General features: G+C 31.5%; 3 protein-coding genes across 10 annotated transcripts in view; 1 reads left to right on the forward strand and 2 right to left on the reverse strand.

The window, feature by feature from the left end:
* On the reverse strand, positions 1-11597 carry LOC130441870 (methionine-R-sulfoxide reductase B1). Of its 7 annotated transcripts, none has more exons than XR_008909647.1 (5): positions 11290-11586; positions 10790-10897; positions 10459-10620; positions 1922-2004; positions 1-1865 (listed from the first exon to the last, which is right to left on the reverse strand). XR_008909647.1 is itself a non-coding variant. In XM_056775692.1 (4 exons), exons 1-4 carry the CDS (start codon positions 11546-11548, stop codon positions 126-128), a joined length of 678 nt encoding a protein of 225 aa, XP_056631670.1. In that variant the 5' UTR covers positions 11549-11597; the 3' UTR covers positions 1-125. The 7 variants fall into 7 exon arrangements, 5 of the variants coding, with proteins under 5 accessions (XP_056631670.1, XP_056631669.1, XP_056631673.1 ...); XR_008909648.1 differs by having other exon boundaries at positions 318-1867; positions 1929-2004; XM_056775692.1 differs by lacking the exon at positions 1922-2004 and having other exon boundaries at positions 1-274; positions 11290-11597.
* LOC130441867 (kinesin-like protein KIF11-A) overlaps positions 2043-12654 on the forward strand; it is a 17757-nt gene continuing 7145 nt past the window's right edge. Inside the window, exon 1 of one of the 2 annotated variants that reach the window (XM_056775686.1) lies at positions 2043-3907. Coding sequence is in view for 1 of the 2 variants with exons in the window: in XM_056775684.1 (XP_056631662.1) it covers positions 12536-12615 (80 nt within the window). In the remaining variant the exon portion in view is untranslated. Of the gene's footprint in view, positions 3908-12367; positions 12616-12654 lie in introns of those variants that run through there. The other variant, XM_056775684.1, reaches the window with a different exon arrangement.
* Positions 4921-10424, reverse strand: LOC130441866 (DNA replication ATP-dependent helicase/nuclease DNA2). The gene is made up of 2 exons (XM_056775683.1): positions 8879-10424; positions 4921-8210 (listed from the first exon to the last, which is right to left on the reverse strand). Exons 1-2 carry the CDS (start codon positions 9199-9201, stop codon positions 5096-5098), a joined length of 3438 nt encoding a protein of 1145 aa, XP_056631661.1. The 5' UTR covers positions 9202-10424; the 3' UTR covers positions 4921-5095.

Below are 12654 nucleotides of genomic sequence, written 5' to 3' on the forward strand. Positions count from 1 at the left end.
TTTTTATTAATTCAATCATTTGTTATCTTCAAAATACACAACTATTAATTTGTTTTAATATATATTGCTTCATTAAATTAAAAAAGCCACTGCATAAATTATATAATAAAACCACATGAAAAGTCTCAGCTACTGGTGTCCTTTTCACGTGGTATGAAATTTAAAGATGCCGAGTTGATACAGAATCTCTTCTTAGTCGGTGGTGGGCCATCTCCAAAAACATGTCCTAAATGAGATCCACACTTGGCGCACGTTACTTCAGTACGAATTCGCCCTGGTTGGGATATGAGGAGTAAAAGGTTTGAACCAACTATATTTTAGGGTAATAAAGAGCGGGGAGTGGATATGAAGGGTATTGAAAATGAGAAACCAAAACCAAAATAATGTACAATGATACAATGCAAAACAAAAAATAAAAAAAATGGTGTAGAGGACCATTCAAAAGAGAGAAGCGATGATGAGGGTTCAGGCAAGGGATAGGAAGAAAAAATTTACAATTAGATTTTCCCAATGTTTCGCAAACTGCAAACAAACACTAAGAATATATTTACACGGACAACAACTGACACAATAAAATATTACTCCTTATGTAAATACATGATAAAAATGGTGGCACGGGCTTTTGGATAATTTTATTGTTTTTGTTACTTTAAAATTAAAAAATATTAACAAATAATTTACTTTTATTCATACTATAGAGTCGATGGAAAGTAAAGTCAACCAATTCACAGCTCTGTTAACAACAAACAAGAATTTTACATGAAAATGGATACAAGTGATAAAGCTACTCAAGCGGTCACCCTACTGCGACAAGGCCAGAGTCAGCGAGAAGTAGCTAGTGCGTTGAACATGATTCAGTCTGCTTTAGCGTCCTGAAGACTTAAGGCAGCTAACCTTGACCAAATGGCCAGCTACTGGCTTCAAATTAACCTTAGCCCGCCTTCGATTTGCCACAGAACTGACAAACAATGTGTGCCTGCATAGTAGCGATAGCAGAAGACGAATCTATAGGGAAGCTGGAGAAAGATTCGCACAGTGTTACATAAAAGAAAATGTGGCTTTTGGAGGAGGTCCTTGGATGGTTTGGGCGGGCATTCCAATGGAAACAAATATTGGTTTCTATTGAAACTGGTGGTTGAGCGGGTACCGATATTTGTAAGAAATTTTTGGGAATCGAGTCGTTCCCTATGCTAATTTCATCGGCGAAAACGCCTAAGTTATGCAGGAAAATGTTCGTCCATATACTGCAGGTTCCGTGACGGTTATCAAAAAATTAACTCAATGACAACATATACAACTCATTTTAGAGCTAAAACTAGGCTTTGAAAAAAATAATGGAAGCCACTTTTGACCGCGAGCGTCCACTTGAGTCGATTTTATGGCTCACGAGTGTTGATTGTTCTTAAATTTCATCTATTTGTAATTGTATTCATCTATGACAATTATTTGGGTTGATGTTATACCAGGTACCTACTTTCCAGATATTTATCTCGTTATTTGATAAATTGATGATTAATGCTTGACTAATCATTAATCAATTGTAAAACCCGGTCTATAGCTGAGGAAACCAAACCACAAGTCACAGATAACTGAATTGTTTTAAAATTAATTAGGTACATCAAGTCATGTCACATATAAGGAAAAAAACTGTGGAACCACCAAGTTTCGGGACTAAATAAGTGTTTTGAACTTTGACTTTTGGTATTTGTTTCTACATTTTCGAAATTTTTCTGTTATTTGTTAAATTGAATGCAACTATAAACTTCAATTTTGTTATAAATACCCAAATTCTGGCGATTTCTACCATTTTCCTGTTTTCGGCGGTGTAAGGAATTTTTTTATTTGGGTAACTCAATATTTTCAATCTATAATAAAAAAATAAATCGTCGATTGTGCTGCTAAGCGCAAAACTCAAGCTCACCTGAACCGATTTTGCTAATTGTTCTGTATAATATTCCTTGAAGTACGAGGATGGTTCTTATAGAGAAAAATTTAAAAAATTATCTAAAAAAATTTAAAAGAAACTTTCCTATGTTCTATAATATAATCAAGTGTTAGTGGAGAGTTTCCGGGAAGGCAAAACAATTTAGTGACGTTAATATCAATCAATGTCGATATTTATACGATGGCAATATTAGTCCATATATGTAATACTTCTATATGGACAGTTTCTATAAGTGAAAGCTGTTCCGACTAAGGAAGACAGAATGGCAACGATTTCTCTATCCTCCGAGGTTCCAGCTCGGCTTTGCGCATTCTTAAGCATGCGCAGTATAGATAATGTGTCTCGAACGAGAGAGAAAATGAATATTGTCGGCACCGTAACGTAGGAATAATATGTATTACGCGGCCCCTAGATCCTACCATAACATTGTGTGGCGCTTAGAATTAAACGATCAATTAAATTGTACAATAAACAAACTGCTGCGCAATATTCTCGTGTTTAGTCGAAGAATATTTTGATCCCGTGTGCACTGTGCGTAAAGCAACATGTCCGAACAACATATGCCTGCTGCTTTAGTTGTGTTGCGAACACGTCGAAAAATTGGTACAAGGAAATACACTCATGAAAATATTTTAAAAGATTTGATGATATATGAGGAAGCAGACTTGAAAAATTTTGTACCCCTTCCAGTAGTTAGTTCTCAAAGAATTGAATTTTTTGAGAATGTTTCGTCAGCATCAATTTTTTTATCACGGTCATGATATTCCTTACTCATGTTATTCCACAAATATGTACAATTGGATACATTCGACGAAAAACGTGGTGCAATAAAAATTAAACTCACTCAAACTTTTGTTCAATCTTCAATATTAACCCTTAACGATCAATAATATTGCACAATTCGTAATATTGCTCAATAAAATTGATTGTGTAGGGGCCGCTTTAGTCAAACACGAATTGTCTGTGGTTGTTACATAAGATAGCATTAGATGGCTAGTGTATGGTCTTCTATATCAACTACACGTGACCACTAGGTGGCAGCAGAACGGACGTCAAGAGAAACGTCAGTAGCACTCCTGCGCTTATCTTTCATCTTGTAAATGTTATATGTTTCTTTAATAAAACAGTATTCAAAAAGTCCTGACTATAATTTAAAAAGTTATAAAACATGTAACAGTGGTAAAATGTCACTAGAAATGTGAACGCCTCTTTGATGTACATCTATAATATTACTAAATCTAAAAGCCACAAATTTCTACAAAGTTAAAAAAGCGTTGTGCGCTTTTAACTCATTTATACTTGACATGCCTCATAAAGGCGGCGGACAAATTGAGACAGAACCCGAAATGCAACGAGATGTTGTGAAATATTAATCGTTAGGTTGAGTTAGGCGGCACGAACTTTGCCGGGTCGGCTAATTCCACATATGTTTGTTTCAATTTTATAAACGAGTGTCTGTATTACAGAAATCTACATGACACACCCTCTATTTATGAAAATTCTTATTATTATTACTAAGTAATACATTATAATGAAAATTAATGGAAACTGTATTTATTTTTTGGACTAAGGTCGTTGTCCCCATTTTTCCAATATCGGACGGTTTTTAACCTAACTTTTTAAAATATATTTGATATTTTTGTTTTGTTTAGTTATTTCGAGAATAATGGATTGTCAGCTTCGGTTTTGTTAAAGTTATATACGTAATGCGAATAAAGTATTTCTTCTATATATTCTGTTATCTTCAAGAAAATATAAACAGAAAGATTTTGGGTGAGAAATATTTATAGAAATCTAAAGTGCAAGGATGGAGATATGCAAAATATCAATTTTGTAGTATTACTCACATATTGAACGCTTTTAACGATAATAAAAGTGCGGATTTATAGCAAAACAAATTACTAAACAATTTACCAAGTGTAAATAGCCATTTTTTGAGATATAACTGAAAAATTACATTAGGTAAGATGAACATAAAATCATATATTTGACACTGTATGATAATTTTTATTTGTTCGTGTAAATATACTCACAACTTCAAGCGCATAAGCTGTATGATGTTGGTTAGTTTTTTAGCTTGTAAAACACACACGTTAATGAAATTAGGTGTTAAGGAAGAAGGTCGAAGGTCATTGATGATTTCAAATTTTTACTGGGATTAAATGTTCAGTCAATTAAAAAGTTTCAAAACTAAAATTATATTTAAATATTTTATCAATTCAATTCACCCAATTGCAATTGTGAAATCATCACAGATTTATTTTTCATTACATTCAGTTATCAGAATAAATATTTTTAATTATAAATTTGTTTCTTAAAACATTTCGCTACAACAGTAAGTAGACTTGCTTCAAAATGCTTCTGATAGAACATTAGTTTCAAAAAACAAGTAAAAATTTGCTGGAATAGGTCGAAACATCAATTTTTACCTGTTTTTTACAATTAATTTTCTATCAAAAGAGATCTAAATTAACCTATTGAGTTACGATAGCGCAGCTTACAGAGAAAGTACACGTGCGCCAAACCTTAGCGACTGTCAGCTGTTTGGCCTCCTGAAGCCTACTCTTTCGAAAACAATATCTGTAGACAAACCAGTGTAGCCGTTGCCTTAATTTGTATAGGGGTTGTTTTTTGGTTTTGCCGTAACGGATAATTGTTGAACTTCAAATGAAACTTGGAAAAACAACAATTCAAACTTATAATTTATGAAACAAGTGTATGACAATGAATGTTTGTCACGTCCACGTGTTTTTGATTGGTTCAAACGATTTTAAAATGGCCTAGAAGTCAAAAATTTATGAGAATATCGAAAAAGTCAGTTCTGTTCGGCTAAGTATTCGTGCGATTGTTGTATCTATTGACAAATTGCGGCAAATTTTACGACAGAAATAAAGAATTCCTGCTCTATCTCGTACAATAAAATAGGGGTATATATTAAAGGTATAATAAATAAATATACATATCAAAATAAAATATTTTATATCACCAATCTCGTTATTTAATAGCCACATATTGTATAAATTATCATTGTAAGCAGATTCGACACTTACAGTAGACAACTTTCATATTGACTTGGTTAATAATATATAAAACCATTAATTTTTATAAAATATTTATAATCGCAAAATAATAATTTTAAAACAATAAAAATTAGACTATCAACTGGACTTCCTGCAATACATTATCCCATGAAAAATTCTTATATTCATAAATTTTAATTGAGACATTTTCACATAACCGAACAATTTCTTTAAATGAAGAATAAGTCTTGATAGTATTCATATCACCAACTATAATAAGTTTATGTTTAGCCCTAGTAATAGCTACATTTAATCTTCTTTTATCTTCTAAAATGTCTTCAGATTCGGGAGTCTTACAAACCGATGTATCTCTGGAAACGCCGCTGGAATAAATGATGACGCTTTTATCTTTACCTTGAAACTGATCAACCGTATTTATATCTACATTTTTTATAATGCTAGCGATTTGTTCTACCTGATGTCTATAACTGGCAATTACTCCTATATCATTAGAATTAACACCACCTTCTAATAAAGCTTTAACCAAAATATATATAACGGCAGCCTCGTGAATGTTAACATTTGAAGAATTATCCTTTCCATATTTTTTATGTACCTTCCAGTCCACGTCTTTTGATAAATTCCATACTTGGCCAATATCGACGAATTGAACAGCATTGTCCAAAGAATCATCCAAAGATTTCATTACCCAACCATTAATATGATAAATATCTTGTAATTTTTTTTTGTTTGGTAACTTTATGGTAGATCTTGCAACTTCTTCGCTACCTATTTTCAACTCGTCCTTGTAAGTTAAGCGATTCGCAAAATAAGTGATCCTACTGTTCATTCTATAATTTATATTTAAAGCTGCACTAGCAGTCTCACTATATAATCGTTCGAACAGACTTTCGGACATACCTAAATTTCTAGCTTTTTGATTTCTTATGACGGCAGGTAATTGATCAGGATCACCAATTAATATAAAAGTTTTACAAGCATAAAGTGGTCTTATAATAGAGCTTTGTGAGACTTGTGTACTTTCGTCGACTATGCATACGTCCAAAGTACGTTTCATTAAAACTGGATGACCAGAACTCATACATGTCGTAGCTATAATCTGAACATTCTCAAATACTTTCTCATATTCTTCAGGTGAAGTACAATGCTTTGTGAGATTACGTTCCAAATACTCATGTAAATCTTGGTGAATTTTTGCATCAGAGCCTAATCTCATAAATTTAACTCCAAATTTCAATAGTTTCAAGCACACATTATCAACTGCCGAGTTTGTGTGACTTGTAATTAGTACTGTTTTCTTCAATTCATAGAATAATTGGATTAAGGCGACAATCGTTGTAGTTTTTCCTGTTCCAGGCATACCTTTAATAAGAAAATATTCATTAGCTGCTATTGCTTTCAGTACAGCTCTTTGTTGAATGTGGTTTAATCTCCTTAAAATGTATTTGCCCTTTATGCCGATTTCTTTGGGTAACTTAGATTTAAATGTAGGGGAAATTTTATCTATTATAATTTTTCTTAAATTTTCTGATTTAGGAGTAGATTCTAGTAATAAAGCCAAGTTATTTAAATTATATCCTTGGCCTAAATCCGATGTCCAATTGTCTATGCAAAAGATTTCGTTTTGATATCGATCACTAATATTTCGCTCCAGTGAGATTGTTACTGAATTATTAGTTATATTTCTAATAAAGCCAGTCGCAATGGCATGTCTCTTACTCGAGCTAACTATTATATATTGACCTTCAAACATTCCAATAGTGATTAAGTTTACTGGTAAATCATTGTTACTTTTTTTGAATACATGTTCAGTGATGGCATCATCGGAGTTATTTGTTGTTTGAACAAGTTTGAGATTACTTATACACTTGCCATTTTTCTCTCTTTCTTCTGGAGCTGTTAAGTATATTTCTTTCATGTCTCTTGTAGATGAATTAGACATCGATTCAATTATGTTCAAAGTTGCCCATTTGATGAAATAATGTATATGAGTTTCACTTAAATATTCCAATGTTTCTTGTTGAATTTGTCTTAAAACCGCATTAGAAGATATATCTTCATTATTGAAATGAGCATAAACTACACAAATAGTTTTGAGAGGGCATGTTTTACAACTGGTATGATTAATTGGTTCAGGTAATTTGAGTAGAATATTTTTTTCATCGATTATATCAGGTTTCTGCATAAGGTAATATACCAATTCGTTTCTTAAATGGATTAAATCTCTTTCTTCTCTTTCTGAAGAGGAAATTTCTTTTAAAACCCCCTCTTTAAGATAAAGTAGTAAGCCTGATGATACATCATAACCAATTTTTTTCATCATCATTAAGTACAAAATGACTTGACCTCTATGCTCTATGGATATTGATGCTTTACCAGTTTTTATTTCCAAGGGCATAAGTCGTTTATTAGTCCTGATAGTAACGTCAATTTTACCTTTTATACCAAACTCTGGACACCAAATATTTTCTTCAACATCTTCAATATCATCTATACTGCCTTTCCAGTTATCCTTTTTTTGTAACAGTTCTGAATTTACACCTGAATTATTAACATAGCTTTTTATGAATTCTTGAATTTTTGGGATATAACTCTTAACTTCATTCTTTACCCAAGAAAGTGAAATATTACATTCAAATAAACTTTTAATCACATTATCTTTAGACACATATTTGTCCATCATTTTTTCAATAACTTCAGTATCTAAAATATTATTTTCCAAGGCACATTGAAAGATACTATGAACCAAGCTACCAACAAGCATATGTTCATTTGAACTACCCGAACTTTTAAATCGTATATTTAAAGCACTTCTTCTCTTGCACCACAAGGAACTAACTAATGTAGTAGTAGGTAGTAAGTAGTCTGGCTCAAAAATCAATAAACCATGTTCATTGTTTATGACCCAATTACCTTGGATGTTTTTGCATACAATACAAACTGCACTTCCTATTTCCAAACAAGTATACACCCAAGAACCTCCTAATATACAAAACACTTTCTCGTTTGACAGCACTGATTTTAAAGTAAGTTCAATTTTTGTTGCAGTTCGAGTAATATTAATTATTTTACATCGATGAGGCTGGGTTAAGTCTAAATTTGATTCATGCATTGTTTCATCTTCCCAATTATCAAAATCTATATTTAATATAGACTCTAAATTTGCGCTGTCCATATTTGAAATATGTGGTTGGTTTTCTTTATCACATTGATTTGAACTTGAGCTGGAAATTATAAGAAATACAGACAATACAGTTTTTTAAATGTTTAAAAATCAATACAATCATCTAATGTTCCTCTTAATCAATAACATCAAACTAAAATCTTAATAATAATTAATAAAAATCATTCAGCTCTTGAGAAAAAAATAATCAACTTTTTCTGGTTGAATCACTTCTTAACCGTAATTATATCATTGGATAAAAACTAGAAATCTGGAAATATTACCAGTCTATCTTATTTTCTTGGCTTATTTTTATTATGGACATTTTTTCTCAAGAACAAATTATGAAAATATGACTTATTTATAAAATTATACTTTATTTAGAGTCTATATACTTTTTTTTCTTACCTATATTAACAAGGTACTTTAATTGCAGAAAAAATATGGCAACTTCTGATTGAAAGTTAGTTTTTCAAAAAAAAGATAGAAAAAACTAATTTTCAATCAGAAGAGCCCTGAAACTAAGATTTATAGACAAGAACACATAATGTAATAAAAATGTCTAAGGAATAAGTAAAAGAAATTTAATTATTTAACAAACACGTCTCTGAAATTTATTTAAATTGAGATATCTGTACAATTTTTTAAGAGAATGCTTAGCCGGTGGAAAAAAGACAGTCAAGTTTCATTACCCAAAAATTAGCTTTATTTGTGCTATAAAAATTATACCTTATATCTATTTGAGCAGCTGAAGTAAATTTTATATTTGAGTGAGCTTTAGAATTTTCTTCATCAGGAGAGTACTTTGTAAAGAGCAGTGTATTAGCTGCAGTTTCAATCTTTTTTCGTTTATAATCCTTCCCTTCATCTACATTTTTTCTTTTCGTGTTAACAACTGTACTAGATATATCATCGTCTTCAATACCATTCACAGAAATTATATGATGTATTTTTTCACTGTTATTTGATAATTTCGAATTCCTATCATTTAAGTTTTTTGATATAATGATACTATGCGATTTAGATGCATTTTTAGTTAAAGATCGTTTCATGTTTTAATAAAATGTATTATTTTTTCTTTATAAACACATTATAACTACTTCATCAAAAAAATAAAACATAAATATGTATGGCGCCAATTTGTTCTTCTTCTTTTTTACTCGCATTGGTCTGTTACTTTTTGGTTAGACGTGAAATCAATTTCTAAAATAACTTTACCACCATAGACAAAGTAATATACGTCCTTTGAAAATCAGACACTTTGACTTGAATCTTTTGACGGCTATGATTCTTAACCAGCCGAAGAGGAAAAGACTACGGATGGAGACCATACGATGGACCATATATGTTTATGAATTCCAGAAGTTTTTTTGTAAAGTCCGTATCGTATATTCCCATTCGAATTACCCCAGCTGCAAATTCGATCGTTCCTCCACTTTCATGTAGTTGGTACTGATCACTACAGCGGGTGCAGTTTTACGGCTTTTGGAGCTCCATGGGCGTAGAACCAGAGGTACTTGGCCTTTTAACAGGCTTTACCTGTACCACTGTTGTACTGAAAGATCTTGATTGATGGAGGGTTGGAGATGAAGCAAACTTAGTATCCGGGGCCGGGCCTAATAGATTCCCTGGTGCCTGCTTGCTCAGATCACTCTGGGGGAAGACGAGGATTTGTCATGGTTCCTGCCCTTGGAATTTTGCCAGGTTACTTCCGTATTGAAGTAAGCCTATGAAAATTAATCGTTTTTTGCACTGATCGCCCTACACATGCCCAAGTAAGCGCGCACAAGGAGGACCACTGCTGGAACGTCAAGATCCAATGACTCCTTGAGGGGGAATTAAATGTATCTCTGCTGGTTTCAAGATGTTGGTCAGTTACAAATTAATGGTTAATTATTAGTAGAAGATTCCTAATTACAATGTGTAGGCATATGGAAACTTATTGAAAAAATATTTTTAATTCTTGAACACAGAGCCGATAAAAAAGCTAAAGAAGTATAAAAGTAAAAGAAAATGCTCTATCCTCACTTGTATTTCCTATTCGAGAGAAAAAATGTTGCAAATGTATTTCTAAAAAATTTTTAGGTTGAAAATTATATAATAAACACACATATTTACTATTCAGTTGAGGCTAAATTTCGAAAATTGTTTTATTCTGATAACTGAAATTTATTTTTCTACATTTGTGGTTTCCTATTATATTAATTTCAAATTGAGCCCAAATCAATTTACTGTTAATTTTGTTCAAGCTAAATAGATATAATATAACCACAAATGTAAAAGGAATTGGTACAAGTATTTATAAATACCTCCACTAGTATCAGGGGAAAGTTTAACTTTGCCTTGATCTAAAACATCATTGAAAGCAGGCCATCCACAGCCACTATCATATTTAGTATCAGAACTAAATAAAGGCTGCTCACAAACAATGCATACATAGGTACCAGCATCATAAGTTTTATTGTAACATCCTGAAATTGAATGGATAACCTCAAATGTTTACAATATTTGTAAATTAAGAATGTTCCAATTATCACTATAATTATTTCTTACCCAATAAAAAACTATTAACAATACATGGGAAATATTATCCTAAAGACACTGAAATGTGATGTGCATGAATTTTATAATACTACTCACCACTAAATGGTCTCTCAGTTCCTTTTTCCTGAGTTACATGATATTGCAAAGGAGTTAATTTTTTTCTTATTTCTTCTTTATCAATTTTACATTCCTGTGACATTTTTACTACAACAAATATAATTTGTTAGGATACAATAAATCCAAACCAATTATTAAAAATTCCATACTTTTAAAAATAATAGATTAAATTATAATAAACAAATAATCTGAAATTTGTTTTGGTAGCTATATATGTTATAGTTATACATTTTATTTTTAGCTTCTACAGATCTATTGAAATCACATAATAGATAATTAAAAATTCGTCATACTGAATTTCATTTCGAATTGGAACAGCTATTCAGAAATTTATAGTTTCAATGTTATTCTAAATATAATTATTTTATTCCAATATTAATTACGCAATACGAAAGTACCTTATAATTTATATCCTATTAATAAGGAATTAAAAAACCCAAATATGTCCAAGTATCAAATTGTGTTTATTAAAAACTTACAGGATGATGTCTGTAATCTACTATTTCGGTTTATCAACCTACTAGGTTTGTTCAAGAAAGGGCAGGAACTAGTTTGTAACTGTTCTGAGCGTGCGTATTTTTTCTGAAGATAACACAAATTTCTCAGATTTTTGATACTATTCACAAGCACGAATAGTCTTTGATAACATATACCACATTCAGTAGTTAGTATATAACTGAGCATTTTATAGTAGTTAGCAGATACATTCAAGCAAAACATAAAAACACCTCGAACCATAGATTTATTAAACTCCTGACAACGAAGTACTTCATACTTCTGACATCTAAATGTCATTTCAACATAAGTCAAATATTCTACAACCCATATCACAGATCACCTATATTGGGTGCATTCCACTCAGCGTTCACGACAATCACATTCACTACCACGATCTTTCCCGTTCCACTTTGTCCAGAGCGTTATAAGCGTAAAGCCAACTGGAATGGCTTACGAGGAGTTTAAATGTAGAGATAAATATTAACGAATGGCAAAACAGAACAAATAATGCGAAAGCTTTAAGAAGTTACGTTATAATTTGTAAGTTATTGAATCTTTTAGTGGAGTGCTCAATTGATTTACATTAAAGTAAAATCGAAATATCTTCTGCAGCGATAGAAAATATTTGGTAGTTCATCACGAGAATGCTTCAAAAGTACTTATAATATCCCATAACGTATCAAATAATGACATATATTCTCATGGTTGCAATCTGCGTTGTTTGAGTTTTGAAAATTTCTCTAATTCTTTCGACGCTCACTTCGACTCATATCATAACAAGAGTCGTCGTGACGTAAATTATGATGCCCAAACGAGTATTTTTGGCACCGCGAACACTTAGTGGAATGCACCTATAAAGGTCTAAAGCATTTTCAATCAGATTAAAAAATATTAATTTTTCGGTTCCTAATGAGATCCCATCTTTATAATTGGTAATCTTCTAGAGAAAGTTTCATTCTATTAAATTAGCCTAAGTTTATAACATTAGTACAAATTCATATGTATATTTATGGTTGTCTAGCATATACGTATATGTTTACCATTTGCCATTCTTTTGATGACTCATTCGAATGTCACTTGTCAGTAAAACTAACTCTGGATTGGACTCCCTGATTTGACGTAAATGGTCGTTATTTACAAGTTTTGAAAACTTCCAATTATACATATATAGTTGATATAACTTTGTTATAAATTATTACTTTTTTATTTAACAATTCATTATTGAAAATGTCATCATCACTCATTCAACATAGGAAAAAACAATCACAGCAACGTTCACAAAATGTGGAAGTTGTCGTTCGCATAAGGTAAGCTTAACCAAAAATTTTGCTTTTAACCAGTTATTT

Source organism: Diorhabda sublineata, chromosome 3 (genome assembly GCF_026230105.1).
Source record: "Diorhabda sublineata isolate icDioSubl1.1 chromosome 3, icDioSubl1.1, whole genome shotgun sequence".
Taxonomy (NCBI): Eukaryota; Metazoa; Arthropoda; class Insecta; order Coleoptera; family Chrysomelidae; genus Diorhabda; species Diorhabda sublineata.

Bases quoted from the DNA above. Each gene is read 5' to 3' on its own strand.
- LOC130441866 (XM_056775683.1), bottom strand. From the start codon at position 9,201: ATGAAACGATCTTTAACTAAAAATGCATCTAAATCGCATAGTATCATT. The intron at 8,211-8,878 runs GTATAATTTTTA...TATAATTTCCAG, and splicing joins GCTGCTCAAATAGATATAAG to CTCAAGTTCAAATCAATGTG.
- LOC130441870 (XM_056775691.1), bottom strand. From the start codon at position 11,548: ATGGTTCGAGGTGTTTTTATGTTTTGCTTGAATGTATCTGCTAACTAC. The intron at 10,898-11,289 runs GTAAGTTTTTAA...TATTTGTTGTAG, and splicing joins TAGATTACAGACATCATCCT to TAAAAATGTCACAGGAATGT. The intron at 311-10,458 runs GTATTTATAAAT...CCTAAAATATAG, and splicing joins TTCCCCTGATACTAGTGGAG to TTGGTTCAAACCTTTTACTC.